We start from the raw sequence: 24550 nt of genomic DNA on the forward strand, positions 1-24550 counted from the left end.
GTGCTGCAAAAGAGTCTCTCTATCCCTTATCCAGAAATGATCCAAGTCCTGCAGGGCATCCTGAGCATTCTGCTCCTTGGACAGCTGTTTTCCCAGGAATAGAACAGGCAGGGCAATTTCTCTGACATCTTCCACACTACAACCCTGAACTCAGCAAGGCTGGAGTCTGGAAAATAAAGTTCAGTCATTGCAACAAGTATCTACCAATGATGGTCAAGCAAGATGAGAAGCAAGTTTCTATTAAATAGCTTAGAAATCAAATGTGAGGAAAGCAATTTTTAATGAACCTGGGAAAAGAGCTAGGCTTCCTAAAAAGCAAGACTATGGCCAAGTCTCTCAGCCTCTTGAGCACAGATTGAAGGACACTGAATAGAAACAAGGATGGGCTGCTCCTAACAAAATTACTTCAGAGCACTGTGCTGATTAAGCTTGGGGAAGGGATGACAGCGTCCATGCAAAGTCAAGTCTATCAATCTTGGATGTGCAGAATCACTCCCTTTAAAATACATAAATTGTTTTCCTCCTCGCTTTCCACAAAATTTCTCAATTTTTAAGCCCATGTCCTTAAAGGAACAGTCCACACTCCAGGTTTTTCAGCCAGAGTAGGGACCAACTTTAGAAAAAATAATCCCAAACAAAACCACACACACATTCATACTACATCTGTGACCACAGAAGTACAATATAACCACTGGATTTTAAAATTAAGAGGATTACATCAAGTATATTTCCTCCACAACATGCCACTGAAGGCAACTGTCTAACCTGTGAAGAATTTTGCTTAGGCACATAAATGCAGGTTCAGAACCCTCTTGCAGAAGTTAAGACTGATGCCATGAGCACCTCAAGTGCTGCATGTAGCTATGTATCACCACACATCAAAATATCATCAGCTCTTCTATGAGAGGGGTTGCATATTGAATTTGAGAACACTGTGTCCCACACACAGAGACCAAGTAGAGGAGAAGGCATGGGAGATGGTTTTGCAAGGAGGGAAGCAAAACCAGTCCCTGTTTCCCTGAAAGCAACCTCAGACTGCACAAGTAAAGAGGTGATGAGCAGAGGAAGAAGAGATTCTCCTTCCTCCCCTGGGCTCTTGCAAGCACAGCCAGGTGTTCATTCACATGAATACAGCTCCTCCCTGGCTAAGAACTCGTGCACAACTACAAATACATATTAATTTATATATATATGCAGTATGTTGTCATTTCTCCTCATCATCCAGATCTGCAAATTGATTATACTCTGTGCTTCAGGACACAGAGCAACTGGACAAATTTAGAACACTCACTTTAACTTCCCAGCCCTGCCTGAAATCTCAGACACAAGGTATCACAGTGAACATAAGCCAACTAAGCAGGGCATAACAAGTACTGCCACAGCAACTGACCTTTGTTAGCACTTTGCAATTGGGTCTGTCTAACAGTTTTAATTATGTATTTTTGATTAGATAGAAAGGGAATACTTTAGTTTGGTAATACCAAAGACATTTTTACTCTTCACGTTCTTTAAGATATAACTACATCCAGAGAATATGCCAAAACCCACTCTGAGAAGGTTTCACCTACATGCACTGAAAGAAGAAAATGTACTTCTTATCAAAGGTGACAAACTTGGTATTGCTAGAAATCAATTGCAGAGCTGACCTACAATACCCATCTTCTGAACTTTGAAAATTCATTCTTTACATTATCTTGGATGAAGAAATGTTTAGGAAAGATCTTAGCCACATTACTGTATTTTTACATCTTTTCTACCAGCACGCACTTGGTCTCATCTTGACTGTACAGTTCTCACACACACAGTTAATGCAGTGAATCAGCAATTATTTTTCTAGTGTCTCTAAGTGTCAAGATTAATTTCACTATTGCTGGTAATAAAATGGTTTCAAATGACATCTTTAATCAGTAAGTAAGAATGCACTCCTCCAATAGAGACAAGCTGTCACAAAAGGTCACCAAAATGTGACAGGATGGAAATTACGTTTGTAACTTCAACTGAAATGTTAATTCCTCTTTAAGTGTTTTCTGAACTATGTTCATATTTTAGAGTAAGGAGACGTAGGTCTGCAATGGAATTTTATTTTTAAACCATAGCAGCTGTAAAAATTTGCTCTATAATCTTAAAAGGAAGCAGATATTTAGATATGCAAACAGAATTTTTTTGTGGTTTAACCTTCTAACACATGGTCAGTTATCTGGTCTCTATCAACAAATTATTAAGAAAAACTAGCATGAATAGAAACCATTTCACAACAGCAATACTGTGGTTTTGCCCAACATTAGTGGCTAGTCTTGTTTCTATATTAAACTAAAGAATAAACCCACAGATACACAAAAACAAACGCAATTTTCCTTTATCTTGCAATTATGTCCAGAAATTTAGTTATTCCAGTGCACTCTTGTTTTTAAAATATTCTGTTTTGTCAAGCCACCAACACCTTTTGTATAAACAAGATACAGTTTCTATGTGGTTTGTAGAAATATGGTCTCATGGCTGCAAACATATTTGGAATGCACCTCAGCTAAAACATTCTTCGCCTTTTACTATCGTTCATTACAGCTCTGCAGAACAATCCATTGCCACAAATCCTCACCCAAAGTTTCTGGAATGTTTCTCCTTTCTCTTGTCACATCTGAGAGCCTGATGATGGTTCCTTCTTTCCGTTCGGTTTTGAAACGTAATCGTCCAGACTCTTCATCATCATCCTCCTCTTCATCAGACTCTTCTTTTGTTTCTTCTTGAAGTTCCAGAGACCCAATAGCTGCCTAAATCACAAAAACCAGAGGACATGTAGCCTCAAAAAACCAAGTCTCTTGTAAACAGTATCAAAAGCAAAGCTTTCCTTAAAACCCCCTTTCTACAAACTTTGCTGGCATTATACATTGTGCTCATATTTAATTCAGGGAACATTTAAGAGTTGGTGATTTTTTTTAAATAAAAACATATGTACTACATAATAAATAATAAAGTAAAACACATTTAGAAAATAAATTTGCTGTAATATTTAAGGGATTATTCAAACTCCAGCTAGAACCTCCATCTGATTAGTAGGTACTTCTGCACACAGATTTTTATCACTGAATTGACTGTGATGAAAAGCTTGGTTACTACCAAATTCAAATAATAGGAACAGTAAAATCCTATTTTTTTTTCATCTTTTAACAACTGTCAGTACCATGCTGTTAAAAAAACCTAACCAACCAACAATAAAGATAACCTTGTATCTCAATCCCATTCCTCTAGGTATGTATGCCTTTACTTTGCTCCTCAAATACTTCCCCGTTTCAATTCAGTAACTGATGGGGAGAATAAGAATAGGATTGGATAAATCTGAAAATACTAAATTTGTATTCTGGATGTTATTGGAATACTTCTAGAATTTATTTTCCAGTTCTCTCTAAAACAAAGAACATTTATTTAAATAAAACAAAGTTCCAAATGAAAATGAATCCATCTCCTTCAAATGAATAGAAACTAAAAAAAGAAAAATTCATTTTCACACGTAGGCCTGATGAAAATGTCCAGAGTGTTACACAAGTTATACTGGATTTCTACAGCATTAGAAGTGTTCTAATATTGTGTGATTCTCCACAAAAAATTTTAATTACTGTGTATTTGATTATTTCTTGTACAAGCCTACTCGTTCATTTCTTAGAGCCTGTTAAATTAAAATGCACATGCATTTTAATTCTATGCAAAGCCACTAAATACCTCATAAATTTAATGCTGCTTGAGGATAGTTAAAAAATGAGCCAAATCTAACATGCAAAAACGGTTTAATCTTCTAATTAACCAGATCAGTGCAGAAATTTATATCAGAAAGGCACAGTAAGTGTGACAGTCAGGTGGACAGATATTAAATCACAAATCGAGCAAGAATTAATAGCATAATTGTGCAAGTGATTGCAAATTTCCCTATCCAGCAGCCTAACTTCATCCATAACCAAAATAAAAATGTGTGAAGCAGGACCAGAAACGGGTGACCTGGCAAAACAGTTTCTGCTTTAAAAAAGACAGCAAACCTGATGAACTCAAGCTCAAAGTTACTCCAGCTTTGGTCTGGTGAATAAATGATCTGTACACTTAGTTACAGTGCTTTAATGGGCTACTGATGCCAAGTTGTGTTTTATCCATTCCAGACAAACTTTTAAGCACTCCATCTCCTGACCTCACAAAACTGCTTTAAGATACAGCTAAGAGAACAGGCAAATTTTACAAAAGGTTTTAAGGCTTTCATGTTACAAATATATTTATTTTGGTGTAACAACTTTATCATATTAAAAAAAAAAGCAGGTAAAAACAACAGGGAAAGCAGGAGAAAAAAACCACCTTCAACAAGACTGAAAGAAATCCAAACCTCAAAAGCAAACCCAACTGAGCACAACTGGTCTAATTAACATATCCACATATAATCAAAACACCTTTGAGAGCAAGCATTTGATACTCGTGGAACAGAGGAGGGATGTTAGCAAGGAAAGAGATGCTAACATGGTTTAATGAAAACAAACAACACCAAGAGAAAGACAGGGTTGGCATTTTAGTTGAAAAGAGGGACTCCCAAAAGAGCAAGGAGAAGCAATATCTCTATTAAATCTGTGTTTTCATAAATATCACAAACTCCATAATTTTACTGTCTCACTTCTTTTTAGAAACTTTTCCTTCAGGATCAGGATTCTGAAGTCAGAACTGGAGCAGCTGTTTTGCAAGACATGCTTACTCTACACTGAGCCTCCTGCTTTACTGTAAAGCACAAAACTCCAGACACATCCAGGGCCTTAAAGGCAACATTGGAATTCTGGTTTTTATTAATCAAAGACTGGTCTCAGTCCTGTAATCTCATCTGTGAGTGCTAAACTTAATCATGCAAGGCTCTATGTGTAGCTCAAACTTCAGAATCAGGACTAGAATCTACAACGTCCTGAAAACTTCTGCTATGTTTTAATGAAATGCTATTAAAAACCCTGAAACTGTGTTGCATTTTGACAATTATTCATTCTGGAAAAAAAAATCTATTCTAAAAACAAAATATAAGAAAACATCCTGATTTCTGACAGACTATCAGACTTACCTAGAGAACCATAAAAAAAAATTCCAAACTTTTCTAGACTAGCATTATTCTACTCTTACCGACTTACACCAATTCTGAAGCCTTGGTCTGATTTACTCTATTCATCAGTATACTGCTCATGCCACCCATTAACCAGCAAAAGCCATACAAGCATTAAATATCAAAAACAAAAAAAATATCAAAGGAGCCAATGAAAAAGCAGGCACCAAGGCAAGGCAGTGCTGGAGAATGGTAAATGACCCATGTCCAAATCTGATTACACCTTTTATTGAGGGATTTATGCAATGGAGACACAAACATTTCTGACAGCCACCCATATGTTCTCTCCACACAGCTCCAGGAAAGGTTGGCTGAGCAGGGTAGGAGCACACACCCTTCCCCTGCAGGTTGTTCTGCAGTTGTAAAATGCAATATTCCTACATGATCTTTTCTACCTTCCAGCCAAACAGAAGCTGTTTTGCCAAGATACAGCATGAATGGATTCTATGTTTCAAAAAGACAACTGCAGACACAGAATTAAGCCATATTATTACTTACAGGATTGGCTTTAATACCTGCTAATCATGAATATCTCTGCACAGATATTAACAGCCCTTGAATGGCCACTTGAGGTCACTGGACTGGACTCACCAGCCCAGGCTTCCCAAAGGGAGCTTTACATTTCCCACCATGACACCTTGCACAAAGCTACCACAGAGCTTTGCTGACCCTTACATTGAAACAGAATGACCTTTCTTCTGCCACGAGGTCAGGGGTTCCTGCCATCCTCATTCAATAACTGTGCCCTAAATCCCACTAAAAGCCACTGAGCAGGACTCCTCACACTGGGTTATGATCTGCTGTGGAGAAGGGCTGAGTGCTCCTGTCCTGAGCAGCTCACAGGCAGCTGCAGAAATGGTGTCAGACACAGCCCAAGGGATGCTGCAGAGACACTGACACAGCATGATCCTCCCAAACACAGGATCCCCCCAAACACGGGATCCCCCCAAACATGGGATCCTCCCAAAGTGTTCAGGAGAACTTGGTGCCAGACATTCAGAAGATGTGCAAAAACAACTAAATTAAAGGTGAAACAAAGAACTTTTACTAACAAGTCATAAAAAAGGAAGTGGAGGCATTTGCTACAGGTTAACACTGAAGTAGATGCAGTTGTTCAATTCCAGGGGATCAAGAAATAACAGGGGAGATAGGAAGAGATTATACCTATTCCAAGGGCACCTCAATTCCACAGATGAAAAATGGAACCAAAAAACATGTCTAAGTGCCTTAAAATAGGTTTAAAAATTGGCTGTTTTGATTTGCACTCTTTTCACCACTTTCTTCCAGGCTCGCAGGTCGTGTTTTCAAACTCCAACAACAGAACTGAAGTGCGGAAGTTTTGGCTAAGCACACATGCAACATATCAGACAGACACATTGGTCTTTTTTTCCCAAGCCTTTATTCTACCAAAAGAAAGCAGTATGCAGCACTTCTTCATGAAATGTTTTCTTGACTAAAGTACTCTTCACTTCTAATTAGTATAACCCAAGAAACAGTTTAAATAATGAAATTATAAATCCTCTATCATTGACTTCACAGATCACTTTCAATATAAAACAAAGACATTATGAATTCTAATTTCATGAAATTTAATTTTTATGAACACTTCACAGAAGTAATTAGTGATGTTTTCCCTCTAAAACATTTAGGACATGATACATCATGTGGCTGTTCTGTCACACCTATTTGCTGCTGAAACTTCTGGGTGCTGGATTTTGTTTTATACCTTGGGAGGACAAAAATATTTTCTGAAGCACTACTACATTTTTCAAGGAAGCCATACAGAGTGTATTTTATTTAAGATTCAAGTTCTGCAATTTTAAGCACTGTTTCAAAAACAAACTTTACTGGCCTATTCCCCACTTCTCCCACCTGAGTGCCACTTGTAACAATTGTCTCACCTCCCTTATTCACGTGTTTCCCCCATCATGTTCCAATTCCCCAGCCAGTCAGCTTTTCTCTTGGTTTACAAAAAGATTTCTTATTTCTTCATGCAATATAGTAAGAGGCTTTAGCTGGTTTCAAGTGATAACTGCTCAAAATAAAACATTACCCAACATTCTCCTCTGTTACTCAGATGACAAATTTCAACCAAAAGATAATAATGTTCTTTCTTTGTACCACATCCATTACAGCTCCAATCTTGTGTTGCAGAAGAATGCCAACCCTTACCCCCATTTACAAGCACTGAATGTTATGAGATTTAAGGAAAAGTGTTGCTACTTAACACTTGAATAAAGCAAAAAACTCTTCAGAGCTGGAGGGAGGCATCTAACCAGGCAATGAACAGAAGTGAATACTCTACAAAGGTTCTCTCCCATTCCTTAGAGAATGCAACTGTGAACCTACTGCCAAATGGAAGTAAGATCCATACAAAATAATGAAGGAATAAAAGATGGTACTGCTCTGGAAAAAAGAAACCTGTGACAATCTACAAACCATGAGAATAAAGCCAAAATGTAGAGTAACTGAAGGTATGGCCAAAACATTCACCTTATATAATGAACAAATTCCATAAAAGCTCAGTTTACAAAATAAATTTAAAACTTGCATTGACGGTACCTTTTGAATAAAACAAATTTAATTCTGAATTAGACAAATTTAGACAATGTGATTATTAGAGAATTCTCACTCTGGAGTTCATGCTCCCAAAATGAAGCTGTGTTTTTTTTACAGCAATAAGTTTGCCAGAGAGTCCCAGCTATGCATTTAATTTTACATGATGTCCATTGTGTCCATCATCTCAGACTGTGGCTGCAGACACCACAAATTCATCAGTTCACTTCCAAAACACCAAAACAAAAGTGTGTATCATCAATCCAGTGAAGGAATAAAAAATGCTCAAGGATTTCACAGCTCTTTTCAAGGGCAGATTTAACACTTGGGAAGTAGGAAATTAATGACCTGAACGTGTATGCGGTACAAGATGTTACACTTGCAGCAGTGGAGGCTGAAGGATGCAGGTGGTTCCTTTCAATGGAGATCTCCACCTACCAAAAAATGCTGTTTAACCAAGATAGGTTTGATACAACTGGAGCATCACAGCACACCCAGTTGTGAGAACTTCATACAGTAAGCCTGCTGTGTCTTTGAGGAATTAATTTCCTGATGAGTTAAAGCTCCAAAGAGGAAATACACTCTGACTACACTTCTCATCAGGTAATCCATTCAATCCTATTTAATTAAGAACTGGAATAAAAGTAATATTAAAGCAGATTCCTGGTGGGGAAAGGAAAAAAATCTTACATCAAAAACTTGCTGCAAATTAAAAATGGTTGTGATACTCTTGCCTAATAACAAAAGGAAAAACCCTGCAACACAGTTGAAGTGGTAAGATAAAAAAGCAACTCTTTTATGAAAGCTTGCAGGTGCACAAAATACGGCATTGCACAGGCACGACACGGGATTTCTATTATTTTTAGAAGGTCAATTAATTAGTTGATCTAGCCAGTACATCCAATAGTGGATGTAAATCAGTTCTGCCAGTAACCCAGCCCTCTGGGTCAGCTAGTCCACGGGCTTCTTCCCCTTTTTTCTTGTTATGTCTCTTAGGTTCTGGTAGAACATAAGATGTCCTTGTCAGGAATTATCTTCTTAAGAATAAGACTAAACAGAATTTCAAGAATGTAGAGTAAAGGTTTGTTAAACTGTGAGAGAGGGAAGGAAAAATACTAGAAGCTACACAAATATATATTAAAAATCTGCAATGCTACAGATATATGAAAAACATATAAAAAGCTAAAAAACCTTTTAACATCACTACCATGCTATAATTAGTGAATGCATACTTGGCAGACTTTGGCATAAGCTTTCTCATTGCAAAGGAATGAACTCTCCATTATCCTCACTGAAGAAGGTAAATCTCACAGGAATTTCTGTCTCAACACAACTTTCAAAACAATCTCTTTGCCTGTCTAAAATACCAAATCTTCCATGCTTACACTCCCCTCCCTCAAAGGGTGATACCCAAGAACTGTATGTACATCCCAACAGCACCAATGATCAATCTGGAAAGGGAAGCGCCACAGCTCTTGGAGATTGAACAGACTGTGCAGTATTACTGTCATTTCCTACCCAAATGGGCCCCAGAAATTTCTAATGTTGAAAATTAAATATGCACATTTAGGGCTTTCCCTTATGATTCTAATCCCAAGGGGGAGAAAGGATCTGATGTATCTGACAATATAGATGCTATCACAATTCATTTTATACACAGAGTACTACCACCAATAATTCAACACTGGAAAAGTTGCATGAATTCTTACCAGCAGTAGGGTCAATTCTACAAAATTAATTGTAACAGCACTAATTATTTAAAATTTCCATTAAATTCATTACATACCTCTTCTGATTCATTAGCCATTGTCTGGGTTTCTCCCAACTCTTCATCAGCTGCATACTCTCCTTGTTCTTCCATTGCTTGCTCATTATAGGATTGCATGTAATCTTCATCCTAAAGCAGTACACAGGAAGGTGAAAAGACACAAGGCCAATGAATGGGTGGGGTCTGACTGCATTGCTGCAGCTTCCAGAGTGGAAGAGAAGTATTGCATCTCTGGGAACAGTCAACTGTAAGTGATATGGCACACATACAGCATAATTAGCAGGGTTTAAAGTAAACAGTGATTTCAATATTATCAAAACCAAAACAGTTTCCATTCATATCCCAGCAATGTCATCATAAAGATCCCATTTAATACTGTTTGTCCCAACTACTTCTATACATCAGCATCCACTGATTACAAATTCATGAAGCAAACACTGCAGGACTTTCTGGCCATAGCACACTAACATCAGATTTCACCCATTCTTAAAGCATTCTGCAGTGGCTTACATATGCGTGGGTTCAACTGTGAAAAATTATGAACATAAAACAAAAGCAAAATCTTGCTCAAGTTTGCTTGTATTTTGAAACATGTCACTGATCACATACAGTTTTGATTAAGATTAAATCATTTCATTAACAATTAAAGTCAGTGCATGTTCTCTAATATGCTGCTTAAATTAAATTGAATTATGCAGGTGACATTTTCTGAACTAACCTCCAATCTCTTTATTCAGGTTTAGACAGCTCTCAGTTACAAAAAGGATGAACAAGCAGGACATCAATCACTTTGGGATATTAGCACCTTAAAGATGTCTTTAGCAGGTCAATAATCTTTTCACCTTGGAAGGACTTTATCAGATCTTGTCTAAAGCCTGGATAAAAGCTTTTGCATTAAGTACTTCTAACAATTGGCAGTGTATCTCCACCACACAAAGCAGTTTTCTTCCTTAAGGATACAACCCTCAAGGTCATGATTCTCAACTGCTTTCCAGCATGACAAAGGAGCATTACCTACCGCCAAACAAGCTGTCAACACAAACTTTGTCACAGCCTAGATAAAGAAACTGGCAGACAGTGATAATAGGTCTAATTTCCCCTCCTCCCCAGGGAGGTAAACAGATTTTAAATCATTCTAAAACCCTATGCACGTGAAGCAATGTTATCTTTGAAGATACAATAGAAGGAAACTCACTGGAAATTCATCTAGGGGTTCATTGATTTCAAGGTCTAACACTTCATCTTCTTCTCCAGGCTCTTCCCCATATTCTATTTGGTCTTCTGTCAGCTCAGGATCATTGCCTTCATAATGTCCTTCCTCTGCATACTCTGAGGCATATTCTTCAGGTGCTTCAGATTTGTCATAACCAATTTCATCTTCCCCTTGGTCATACTCAGACTCGTGTTCCAGTGAGGGGTCGCTGATGGACTCGTAGGATGTCAGGATGCCAGATGTGGCATTGAGGCTCACTGTGACACCTGGAGAGCTGTGGGACAGGGGCACAATTCAGAGGCTCAAGTCTAACTGGCAACTACTCACAAAGATTCAGCAAAACTAAGCCAACAAACATAAAATCTCCAAGTTGGTGGATAGAATTATACCCCATATACTGTCTGACTCCATGCCATGTTCTCATAATGCATACTAAAATGCAGCTTATCACCAGCTGCAGGCTATTTGACCAGGGGAATCAAACCAACCAGATGGTTTAGCAGGTCAAACTGGCAAAAGTCCTGCTTGGTAACCAAAGCAGACCAAATTCAATTTTAATTCCAAGAATAACAAAAAAAAAATACACAAAATGACTATAATTGCATCTGTTTTCCCAATCTTTTAGAATACACAAGTAAAATACTTTTTACTAAATGTATTAACATTGTTCATTCTTGATTATCTTGAATTCAAACTTGCATTTTAATGATAGATTTAATGTTCTACTTAATATAAAACAAATAGTCAAAACTGTAATGTAAATGATTAAGACATTCTTAACTAGCACAGACACTGAAAAAAAACCCAATCAATAGAAAAACTGTCAAGTTTATAATCTTCAGGCAGGCAAAGCAAAACTCAGGGCTTACTGTTTACAAAAGCCAGTGCTATCAACACAAAAAAGCAACTAACCAACAGCAGACTAGCTCTTGATTTGAGAGCTCTGTGTATAAGAAACACAAAGAATTTTTTTTTTAAATAACATTCCTATCATTCTCCATTTTCCCAAGTTTGGGGGAACAAGACCCAGGCAGCTTTGAGCTATTTGCATCTCTAAGAGAGAGATTTAAAACAAAAGTGAAGACATTATGCAGGATTATCATTACCCTCCCAACTACAGAAACATGAGGTTGACTGGAAACATAAGGAGAAGGGAAAGGCTCTCTCTGGCAATAAAACTGCTAAAAATGCTAAACTTGTCTACAGAAACCTGTTTCCACTGAGCAATATTATCACATTTGAGCTGTTCTATCATCATTGTGTTTGCCCACACAGCCATCCCTGCTACCCAGGTGTCTCAAGGAGGACATACAGCCTAAAAACAGCCAAGAACTGTAACTGGGATTCCCCTTTTCGAAGGGAACAGTCCAACCCTCACTCCTGCAGAGAGGAAAATGGCAGCCAATGAAGAGACTGATGGTGGAGCATTTTATCACACCCTCATCAGTCCAACATAAGGACAGGAGTCCTTATCCCCATTACAGCTAATACAGGAGATCTCAGAGATGGAGATACACCTATGCATGTTATACATATAGGTACATTCACAGCCCTTCAGATGGCATGCCCTGCACAGCATGCAATAAGGGAAAGCTTGAAAAACAGGCCAGTAAAAGCAGTAATGGCACTGCATCACTTTGGCATTACAAGCATCTTCTCTCCTACTTCACTCCAGCTTGAAAAGCAAAAACAACAAGATACTAATTTTGACTTGTAATGCCCATAATTCAGCTGAGAAACTGTATTACTACAGGGTATTCACAGGGCAGGATTCTCAGTAAACTCCCATGGAAATATCTTAATCCTATTAAGTCTGTTCAAAATTTTCTGCTGTGTAATTGTACACAAATATTTAAGTCACAAATTCCCCTCCTTGGAGTTTCAGGAGGTAAGACAGATTTTTAAAAGAAAGATGGCAGAAAAAGACCATACAGGAGTGATGCCCTTGGTCCTAAAAATTAAGAGCCAGACACAGTTAAGGGATAAAGGGGTTTTACCTTGGTATTTAATAAGGATCCTTATGGTGCACCACTTCACCAAGGTGGAACGTACAAAATGCACACAACACATGATAGATCCCATCTACAATTTACAGACCTTACAAATCAGCATATCTAACAAAGATGTCCCCAATGAGAGGTTTGAATGAATAGTGTGATATTCTCCCATCCTGAGGAATTCCCCCCTGGCTGGGCCAAATCTCCAATCTACAGGATGGATTCTAGAGAGGACCTTGGTTTTCCAAGATAGTGTAGGGTTTTCCAGCCTCCTACTACAAGGCCTTTAGGATGTTTGCTCTCCTGACCTAACAGAACTAAGACCATGATAAATTATCAGACTTCAGGAATTATAAGTATGCATGCTAAGTGTACTGAGCATACATAAAAGTGATAAAGAAAAGGCAAAAAATCATCAGGCATAGGAGAAGGAAGCTTACCACAGCAAGCAATACTGAGGCAGTAAAGAAAGCTCTGTAAGTGCTTATAATTAATTCTATATGCACAGCAGATGACATTATTTCTTCTTATAGGTTTTTCAGAGATTTGAATAAATTTATTAGATCAAAATAAACAAAAAATAGTTTTACTGAAATGTATATATAATGTACTCAGTAGCATTGTTAACATCACTAAGCTGGCTAGGTAAAAAGCAGAACTATTTTAAGTATATACCAATAACTTTAGTTTAGTAGTTATTAGTTATCAGTAACAGGAGTCATTCGTAGCTTTGAGTTATCCAAAACAAGATTCAAAAAAGAAATACCGAAATTCTTGTTCCTCTTCATTGTCACTTTGCAGAAGGTCATCATTCAGCTCTTCATCTGACAAGTCTGACTGATTCTAGGTTTCAAAAAAAGTCAATCATGAACACAAAAGATACAAACTTTTAACTAAGTACTGAAGGCTAAATATTTTTTATGAAGAATACATCTCAAAGTAAGACCATATCTTCAAAGAAATTATGCAATTCAATGAGGAAAAACACACAACACACAATCACAAATCTTAAAATATATCTTATACATCTTTGACAATCCTAAGGAAATTTACAGAACTCAAATTTGTTTATCAACACTTCTTTTTCACTGATCCATTCTCAAATATGGCCAAAGATGACACCTCACTTAAGACAGACCATGAAGAAAGGCAAGCTCTTGTACACAGCCTTGTGACCTTGATGCATTAGACAAGTCAAGAAAACAAATGAATTACAATTTCTAGAGAGAAGAGATCGGAGACTGGAGGAAAGGATATGATAAAGAAAACTGAAAAATCATTATTACTTTGTAAGAGAAGGAAAAAAACCTCCTAATTTGTCTCTCAAATTAAACAACTTTCAGTTGGGTTTTTTTTTTTTTTAATAATTACCCCCTAGGGAGAGATAACTGCAGTTCTGCTGAGCAACATTTCCAACCTTTAAAGTAATAGGGCCAGAAAGGTTACACAAAGATAGATTTATCTACAAGTACTGGGATGAGATTAAACAGAAGGAAGTTTAGCCTAAATAACTCAGGGAAAACTTTCTAAGAAATCTAAGAAATTATTACCCCATCACATAAGTCCAAACCCACAGCTACTGCCCTGTAACATGGTAAATTAAAAAGAAGAATAGAAAAAGCACAAAAAAACCATAATACACTGGAGAATCAAGTACTGGTTAGTACTCACATATATAATTTTTAAATACAAGTAAGTAGCTTTATCACCTCCATTCAATGTTAACTGCTTCTGGTTTTGGTAACTGTGTAACAAACACCTGCAATCATTATCCTGGAATTTTATTCTCTTTAAACCAGCACATAAGAATAAGGAACTTACTATCTTTAATAGGAAATGCTTACAGAAGTTACAATAATTTCAAGAAGCTTAATTTCCACCACTTAGAGTATGGTTATAAAAACCTACAACAAATAAAGCTCAACTGTTAATAGAGCTGGGTTTCTTAACAACCTATTGATCTCCAACTAAAACTTCAAAAACTACTCTTAAAACTACTTTCAACACTACTTTCAACTACTACTATCTTCATTTAGAAGATAAAATATAGAAAGAGGTGACCTGTCAATTTGATTTCTCAAACATAAGTCCTGTCTCTCCTACTGATATCTGGCAAATCCAAAGATACATTTAGCTCTTTTCCCAGAGATCAATCCTGGAAATAGGTACTAGCAGGAATAGTCTTATAGCAGACATGGGGAAAACTTGTTTATGTTCCCCAGTTTTAGCTGCTGCTACATTTTTCCCCTCACTTTAAAGGGGAAATCCTCTGTTTACTCATCAGGCAATGAGCTGGCAGATAATGCAGACTGAGTGTGAACTTTCACAGACAACAATGACTGCTTTTTTATTTCCTCTCTGGTAAATACTGCTGGTACTTTGACAAGTGATTTTTAACAGCCAGAAAACTGGCACTTGGATTAAATTCTCCATCATGCTAATTAGCATTCAGGAGACCTAAATGGGTTGAAAACAAACTTTTCCTCTAAGTTTTATTTTAAAAAGCCACCTTGGAGGTGTTTCACAAAAGGAAACAAAGCCCTGGGTGCAGAATGCTCTGGCAGTAAGGCCGACCTCAGGTACCTGTGGCTGTGCTTTGGGGAGGTGACTGTAAAATACACAAGGTCAAACCAAACACCTGAACTGTCTAAGCTGAACAACATTCACATTTTAGTATCTGCAATTTTAATGCATAACTCTTACCTTTTTTCCAGTTAGCAAATCCTCTCCAAGCAAGTCATCATCAAGTTCACTGTAAAACAGTAACAAATTTAAGAAGCTGAACTTTACAAAACAAACCCAAAAACCTTACAGGGCATATGCCTTAAAAAACTGCCTTAAGGAGGATTGTTGCCAAGCCAAAACAAAGCCTATTTTAGTAAAGCACTCAGGAAATAAAAGGTATGTCTTTTCAGTGAAACAACAAGTCATACATATTAAATAAGTCTGTATTGCACAGGCATTTCATTTCTGTATGCTCTCCTTTCCATATCCCCTCAACTAAACACAACAAAGGAACAGGCACAGCCAGCCAAAACACAGCCATTCCAGATCCTTCACTCCAAGGCCATTTGGACACACTGTCCAAACCCCAAACTGCTGATTTCCAGCTCCCCAGGGAGGACATGAGACAGCAATGTCCTGTGGGCAAGGCTCAGTCCACAGGTCCCCATGTGGCCCAAGGGGCACTCAGCAAGGAGCTGGGAGCCTGGGAAGCTGCCTGGCTTGGGAGCCTAGATCTGTCCTCAAAGCCAGGCTTAGGCCTTGATCTTGCATAAATACTTCATTTCCTCCTCCTCAAGTTAAGGGTAAGGTCAAACACACATTTGTAGGGTGACAAAATCAAATGCATGTTTCATCAGTTCTATATTTGTGCCCCAGAATTCAGGAAGCACAGAAATATTGGCTTACAACATTTCTGCCATCACAGTGCAACTGTCCCAATACAATTCAGCGCAAGGAACTACATCCAAGGTGAGCTAAACTTCAGAAAAATTGCCTAATTTCATTTCTCCTTCAGTGAAAGAATTATCTAGTGACAGGGATGACCAGATTCCCCTTCAATAATAAACACTTGTTACTGACAAAAACATGTATTAGAATATGCATATCAATACTAAAATGAGATGCCAGTGATTGGAAATATGAGCTGTAATTTCAGAGGAGACTATTTGTACCTGCACACCTTAAAAAAACCAAAGAGAAACAAAACCCACCACCCCTTAGGTAGTACATAAAACCCAAATCATCCCAAGTGAGAACAGCCTATATGAACTGAAAAGGAATTTGTGTAAAAGTTCCTTAAAACTAAATGGCAAATGCTTGAAAATGGGGAGACAATCCCAAAATGTAAATCAGTTGGTTTTCATATGGATCAATCTCTTTCAGAGCTAATTACTGTACAGATAACATAGGAGGGAAGGGGTAGTGAGGGTTGTAAACTCTTGTGGGGCTAGGAAAGAACAAATGATACACCAAATAAGTCCTAAATAGGACATTAACATCAGTATACAGAATTTATCCACTGTTACTGGTCACAAATATTTCCAGGAATGACTGAACATTAACAAATAGCAATTGTTTTGTGCTCAATGTAATATTAAACAAAAACTGGGAGATAAGACATACCACACATTCCAAAGAGCAAACTGACTAGAATTTCAGCCTTTTCTTTTAGAGACAGGAGACTCTATGGAACAGAAATGGCTGCAGAAGAATTTCCTACTTCAATTTTGTCTCTTAAAAAAACCCACTAATCTCTCCAACTGTCAGTTATCTGACAAATGCACCAAAATGTTTGAAAATATTTCCCAGCACTATGGCCAACCATCGACAGCTTTTAATAAAACTGCACTAGAGAAATTCCAAGAGATGGCAAGAGCATATGGTACAACAGCATTCAAAGATAAAAACCAAGCTCAGTAGCAAGAAATTCAGATTAAGGAAAGGAATGCAAAAGAAACTGAAATATTAATTTAATTACCTAAACATACCTAGACATATTTACCACATTACTAAAAACCATTCCTGAAGTGATTGTTTAGAAAAAAAGTTAACATTTGATCTCCAGAATTAACTGCAAACATATTCTAAATTTTCAGAAACTTTGACCTATTGCTTGACAGTCAAAAAAATTAACACTAGGATATAAATGAAGTTTGTATCAGAAGCAAAAAGTAGTTCACAGGGTGCCCTTCAAAACCTACTAAAATATTCAGGATCATTCAGTATTTTCATTGATAAATTAAAAGAAGAAAAATGACCATGAGTAACTTTTTGAGTACACAAAGTAACAGTGAAAAACCTGCAAGTAAAGTGGAACTATCTCAAGCTCCTTTGTAAGCAGCCAAATCTGAAGCTCTTCTGAAATGATCAGCAAAAGAAAACTCCAGAATCTTCTGCTCTGCAACTGAAACCACTTCCCTCACAATTTCACTCCTGAATTTCTGATCACCTCTCTTTAATGAAATACAGCTAATAATAAACACATAAATTAAAACATTTTTCTAAAACTAAATCCTTGTATACTTCAAAGTCTCAGCTTGGTGAAAATACTCTAAAACTACTGTCAAGCCCTATTAAAACCAGCTTTGCACAAGCAGTTTGCCACTGGGTAAAAGCTTCCAACTTCTGATGTAACAGCTGCTTGACTCTTTCAGATCTTATCAAGTGATGAGTAGTGCAGCTAAACCTGAATGTGACCAGTCAGCAGCTAAGAGCCCACTCATTCATGCACCAAAGGCCAAAAGTTCAGAAAATATCCTAACACAAAACATTCTGCTTGCAATTTTAAGGTTTCTGAACAGCCCATCCTGGGTACAGGAGGCAGCCCAGGAGAGACCCAGCCTGAGCAAGTTATTTTAATTCCACTTTCAAAGCAGAGCAGCTCCTTGGTGCACCTCAGCATCCAACTCTCTAACAGCTGCACTGGCCTGACAGAGAGCAGGCACTGCTCATCAGCAAACAGCAGAACACCCTGGATATACCAGAGCTACTGGCAAATTCCTCAGTCACACACTCCTGCAGCAATGAGAACTACCCACTCAACCTAGCAGAACACCAAGGAAGAGGAAACTAATGCCTCTGGAATGACAATAAATGTAGAGCAGTTGATTTACTCCAAAGGCTCAGCTCAGTGGGAAACTACTTACAGTAAAATTTGTTTACTACAATCACTTGAGTGATTATTAGAGAAGACAGAAACCTACTTGGAATATTTTTTCTCCCTTTTAGAGTGAAAACCACTGGCAAAGTCTGAACAAGTCTATTACTAAGAAGGAATCATAGAAAAATAACAGAAATAAGTGAAATGTTTTCTCCCAGAAACAGCAGATCAGTGTAGCTATAGCAGCTTGATTCCTGTCTCATAAAAGAACAAACATTCTCCCCCAAAATAACCCAGAGCACACACACTTCTCTAGCTTTAGAACAGTCATATTGTTGAAGAAACCCATGTCTCTCTTCCTCCTCCCCAATTTAAAACTGAAGTAGAACTTCGAGGATAGGAATTTAAAGACCAAAGTAAAAAAATTTAAACATTAAATTAATTTAAACATTAAAGTAAAAAATATTTTAAAAATTAAGTTGGGCAAATTCAAGTACTAGCAAATTATATTTAAACCACCTAGCTTTGCTAAATATTTAAAAGCAAAACCAAAACATTAATTGCCAAATTACACACCACAAATACTTTGTATTTATCCAATTTTAAAAGGCATCCCTTCATAATGCTCTATACTCCTCAAGGCAAGTACATGTTTGGCACATCCTAGCCCTGGCTGACACATGCAAAACAACATCTTCATTAGAATCTAAATGTGCACTGCTCTAAATGTTAGAGTACAAAATGCCAGAATGGGAAAACAGAACAATGCAATTCAGCATACAGAACAGAACATGAAAATATTCTACCTACCTGTCCCAGTCCTCATCTCCAGCTCTTCTTCTCCAAGACCTTTCCGCGCCAGGCTTATCAAACTGATCAAAGTCATCATCTGTAAAAAAAAATGTGACTACATTAAATAATCCTTACTGAAACTGAAGCACAGAATAGAATTCTCCAACTAGTTAGAAAGTGGTGTGTTCATTGACAGCACTGGGCACACTTTGGGAGTGACTTCCCAAAGATGTACAAAATTCACAGAGCTCTGGCTCTCCATTTATTCACAAAAGTCTTACAAATTCCTATAATTACCCAATACACCTATACAGATGCATTACCTAACCCCACGTACCACCACTTCCTATTAAAATGTATTAAAATGAGTCCAAAGTTCTTTTTACACCTGCACAGTCTCTTGGCTGAATTAAGTCAGTGGGCTTCCAAATGGGTCTGTGGTCTTCTGAGAGCACAGTGACCTTTAACTTCTGCCTTGCTGGCAACTTTGGACCCCCTGGCTATAGCTCAAGTTTCAGGGCCCAGGTGTAGGGCACAGTTTCTTCATTTTCACAATAGCTCCAAATATTTATCCTGCTTCTTCAAACACAGTAAGACAAGTAAGTGATTTATATCTTAGCCTTAACTACTCTATCTGCTAATAATTAACTATTCCCCATTACTTCTACTCTTCTTGGTATAGTCTTAATCATTATAAATTGTTTCTATCCTCCTAACTAAATCCAGCTAAATTCTTAACTCTTTCAGTTTCTTTAAACCTTTGATTCAAAATGAAAAGGTTGCCAAAGCAACCACACAGATGGGATTTTCTGGGTGGGTATGGGGTGTGCATGTTGTCTAGAATATGCAAAAATACCTTTTCCTACTTTTCAATTAGCATGAAGAAAACAAATACCAGCATAGAATTACAGAATCATTAAGGTTGGAAAAGACCTGTAAGATTGCCAAGTTCAACCATCAACCAGTTCCACCACCATGTTCACCACTAAACCATGTCCTCAAGTGCCATATCCGCATGTTTTTTGAACCCTTCCAGGAATGATGATTTCACTTCCCTTTGGAAACCTGTTCCAAAGCTTTACAACCCTTTCCAACATGCAATCTAAACCTCCCTTGGCACAACTTGAGGCCTTTTGCTCTCATCCTGTTATCCCTTGTTACCTGGGGGAAGAGACAGACCCACCTGGCTATAGCCTCCTCTCAGGTGGTCCTCTCAGAGAGATGAAGTCCCCCTGAGTCTCCTTTTCTCCAGGCTGACTCCCCCAGCTTCCTCAGCTGCTCCTTGTCAGACTTGTGCTCCAGACCCTGCACCAACTTCCCTGCCCTTCTCTGGACACAATCCAGAACCTCAGTGTCTTTCCTGTAGTGAGAGGCCCGAAACTGAGCACAGGATTTGAGACCTCACCAGTACTGAGTAAAAAGGAATGATCACAGCCTTTGCCTTGCTGGCCACACACACAAACCAAGATGGCCCTCTTGGCCACACTTCTGGCACATGGTCAGCTACTATCAACTGACATCTCCAGGCTTCAACAATAAAAAACCGCAGAATGTACTACACAGCTTTGCCTCTTCTCACTGTTGCAACAAGGATCACCCAAAGGAAACAGAGCATGAGCTAAATCACTGGCAGTGAAGGACATTCCAGAAACAGCAGCTCCCCAGAAATGCATGGAACTGAGATACAGGGAAGGTAAAATCTGCCAAATCTTTGCCTGCCTTGGAGGCCACAAGCTCAGCCACTAACACTGAGGCTGCAAAGGCAATGTGAAAATAGGAGTAAACATCAGGACAGCACAGGGCAGGTCAGCACCAGCAACAGCACAAGAGAGAAGTGGGGTGGAAAAACCATCAGTCATCTCAACTGGGGCAGTAAAACCACCAGAAGTCACTGAAGCAGGTTACACTCTGTACCTAAACACACACTTGCCTTCCAAGAAACAACTGCTGCTCCATATTTCCCTCAATAAATACCCTAATTTAGCCCACCACTTCCTCTTGCATAGCTTAGTTTGCAAATGACAATTTTGCTACTTAAAAATGTAAAAACTTCCATTTCTCTGCAAGAATATGCAAAGGTCATTTGCTCTGTTCAGACATCATGTCTTGTCACCAGGAAACTGGAAGCACATACCCTCATATACACACAACCTCCTCTCCCCTTCTCTGACTGCAGCCCAGCAGAGAATGCACAGCTGGGTTCACTCTCTGTTCACACATTTTAACAACTTGGGTAAGAATCCAACAAGTGGACAAAAGTTATGCTCAACATGGAGGGAAACCTGCTGCAGTTGAACGGCCTGCAAAGTATAGCAGGTCAAACAATCCAGTCCTTGCAGTCTGACACTGAATTGGGATTGCTAAAATGCCATAAATCCACTTGCCCTCCTGAGTCTACTTGCATTCAACTCTTTGACCAAGTACACTGCCAAGGAACAACTGTTTTATTCAACTGAGTTTTTTTGTTTGGTTGGTTTCTTTAATAAACCTCCAAAACCAAATCTGTCTTCAGCTCTTTAAACTCAGCCCAGTATCCTTAAGCGAATATTTCCCATATACAATGACAAACCTATTCACTCCTCACTTCATCTTATCAAAATATCAGGGTTAGCGACTCTTGGAAGCTTACAAGAAGGTAAAAACATTAAAAAGAGAAAATCCAGATCTTGCAACAACATCACTATATTAAAAATATTCAAACCAGAAATTTCAATCATGAACAGCTATGAAAGAAAGAGTGCTCAGTAAGAATCATGATGAAACATGAGGCAAGTGTAGCAACTCTTTTGTTTTGAAACAATAGCTAGAAATAATTCTCCTTGATGAGGTTCTCTCCTTTACTGTCAACAGATATGTCTATATTTTAATTTATCTTTCATATTTTAACTGACTTGCATAATCTAAAGCCATTGAGAACAGTTGTTTTACATTTCTCTGCTCAAACATGGACATATTGCAACCTCCTATTCCAATCCCTATTTCACTCACAGAGGAAAACCAAACAAATACACAAGTATTTCCCATCTTCCTCTTGAACACTAAATTAACTAATTCTGTGGTCACTGTGGGGAAAATAAAAAGGTCACATTGCTCTCTTTATGGTCACTCAAAACCATGCTGCAGTGCCTGTCTTAGTGCACTGACATTTTAAGGGCACGAACATCCTACACTGACACTATTCTTACAGCTGGATTACAGTAATCCACTCACTTGATGTAACCACCACCAAAGATTATTTTTTAAGGTAAAGCAACTGGTTTGGCAGCAACCCAAATAACAAGTGTCTAAATATTGCCTAAGCTCAAGAAAATTACCATCAGGAAGACTGTAAATTCTTTTTAAACTATGCCTGCTTGCAAGATATATTTTTTTTCATTTCAGGCATCCCCTTTAGCACTAGAGCTGCATTATAAACCAAGAGCACTTGAAGATCTGAGCTCTTAGCACACAATCCTTCCAGAGATGGACCTTCACATCAGCCAGGTTTAAATCTAGACAACAAAATTACACACCAAACCCTTCTTCTCTCCACAGCACAGTGAAACACTTTTTGATACAACTCATGGCTGACTTTTCCAACCCAGATATCAAAGTTTCACAGCCATAAAAACATTTCAACCTATTACTGCTGCTAGTGATGAAATTACAGCAAAGGACGGTCCAAGTTCTGGCAAGTTTCTGAACCTGGAAAGTGTGCACCTGAACTGTCACCACTCAGCCAACATCATGAACCTCCATGATCCACCTCTTCCAACCCCTCCAAATTTATCACATCTTATTCCTTGTTTATGAGAAACTGCTACCAAAATTCAGAGCTGAATCACATCCAGCAAAGCTCCTTTCCCAAGTGCCCTCTAGCAGGATGCACACAAAATCCTCACACCTTGCAAGAACTGCTCCACACATTCCCTCCGCCTCCCTGTTCTCATCTCTTCTCTCCCCATCTCAACACACATGATATAAAGATCTTTGGGACAGAAGGAGACAGCTTTTCTTTTTTATGCTTATTTGTTCTGTGACAGCTGACACTGAGTGTTACAAATTATGCCAATTTGACATTAAGGACTGTCAGAGCCTGGAGCAGGTTGTAGCTTTCCTTTAGAAAAGGAGGTCACAACAGTTACACACCTACAAACAGCATTCTGTGTCGGCTTTATCTGTGAGACAGCAGCTCTGAAATGGACTCAGGCCTTGCACCTGCAATGTGCTGTGATACCTAACAGTCCTCATGAGGCATCATTTTCTCTCCATTTCTGAAACCACACAGACATTTATTTTTCTTTGACCTGTCTAGGCAATAACATTGTAAAATACCAGTAAATAACAATCAATGTTATATTTATAGCTGCTTCTCCTTGAGAAATTTGTAAGTCAATGTTTTCATCACGGGTGGTTAAATGCCTGTAAAACATTAACTTGTACAGAAATAAAACCACTCACCATCAGCAGAGTTCACAACCACTGAGAGCAACAGCCAAAGTTTAATTTTTTTTAATAATTCTCAGTATTACTGTGTGGAAGATAGTAGGAAAAAAGTGGATGGTGAAAATCCATGAAAATAAGGGTTTAAAGCATTCAAATGCCTATGGCAGGGAAGAAGTTCTGTATCTCTTGCAGCACTCGTACACAGCAACTGTTCTAAGACATGCCAGGCACTGGCCACAGCTCCTCCTCCAGCTAAGCTCACCAAGATGATGTTTGTGCATCATCTGGGTAACAACTGGAAGATGCTGATAGGTGATCTCTAAACACATTAAGCCCCATCTAATTTCCAGACAAAACTGGTAAGTAAAACAAAAAAAATAAACCACAGCAAATCAAAGGAGACCTATCGAGCACCAAAAAAAGCATTAAGTGAATAAGGAAGCAGAACAGGCCAGTCGTAAAAAAAAAATAAACCACAGCAAACCAAAGGAGACCTATCGAACCCCAAAAAAAGCATTTAGTGAATAAGGAAGCAGAACAGGCCAGTTACAGAGGGAAAACCAAAGCAGTCCTCCACTTGGCTCTTCCCAAAGTGGCAGGGAAGTTCCAGGATGCAGAGGAGGACTAACACTGGCTGATTTGTCACACCAGCCTGCCATGCAAGGATCTGGCCAGCTGTGAAGCACAATAAACACAAACATACTTGGGCCCCCGTGGCATTCACATTCTCTGAAAAATCCCTTTGCCCAGGATTTTTCTCCTGGAAAGCTGGGGAGCCTCAGAGAAAAGGAAAACAATTCTTATCTCATTTGCTTCTCTTGTGTTGTGCTCACATGTGGAATGTGTTTGGAGATTGTTTCATTGGATTCTGGTGTGAGTTGTTTTGACTCTTTGGCCAATCAGTGCCAAGCTGTGTTGAGACTCTGGAAAGAGTCACTAATTTTCATTATTATCTTTTTAGCATTTAGTAAGTATCCCTTCTGTATTCTTTACTATGGTTTAGTATAATATTCTTTAATATAATACAGTATTATATAGTAATAAATTACCCTTCTGAGAACAGGGAGTCAAATGCTTCATTCCT

General features: G+C 38.3%; 1 protein-coding gene across 1 annotated transcript in view; it reads right to left on the reverse strand.

The window, feature by feature from the left end:
* The window catches only part of RBM33 (RNA binding motif protein 33), a 112458-nt gene that overhangs the window by 70988 nt on the left and 16920 nt on the right, over positions 1 to 24550 (reverse strand). Inside the window, exons 3-8 of the mRNA XM_031061729.1 lie at positions 19060 to 19138; positions 15348 to 15396; positions 13411 to 13487; positions 10630 to 10921; positions 9453 to 9563; positions 2597 to 2768 (exon numbers count right to left, since the gene is read on the reverse strand). Coding sequence (XP_030917589.1) covers positions 2597 to 2768; positions 9453 to 9563; positions 10630 to 10921; positions 13411 to 13487; positions 15348 to 15396; positions 19060 to 19138 — 780 coding nt within the window. The remainder of the gene's footprint in view (positions 1 to 2596; positions 2769 to 9452; positions 9564 to 10629; positions 10922 to 13410; positions 13488 to 15347; positions 15397 to 19059; positions 19139 to 24550) is intronic.

This window comes from Geospiza fortis, unplaced genomic scaffold (assembly GCF_000277835.1).
Source record: "Geospiza fortis unplaced genomic scaffold, GeoFor_1.0 scaffold282, whole genome shotgun sequence".
NCBI classification, from domain to species: domain Eukaryota; kingdom Metazoa; phylum Chordata; class Aves; order Passeriformes; family Thraupidae; genus Geospiza; species Geospiza fortis.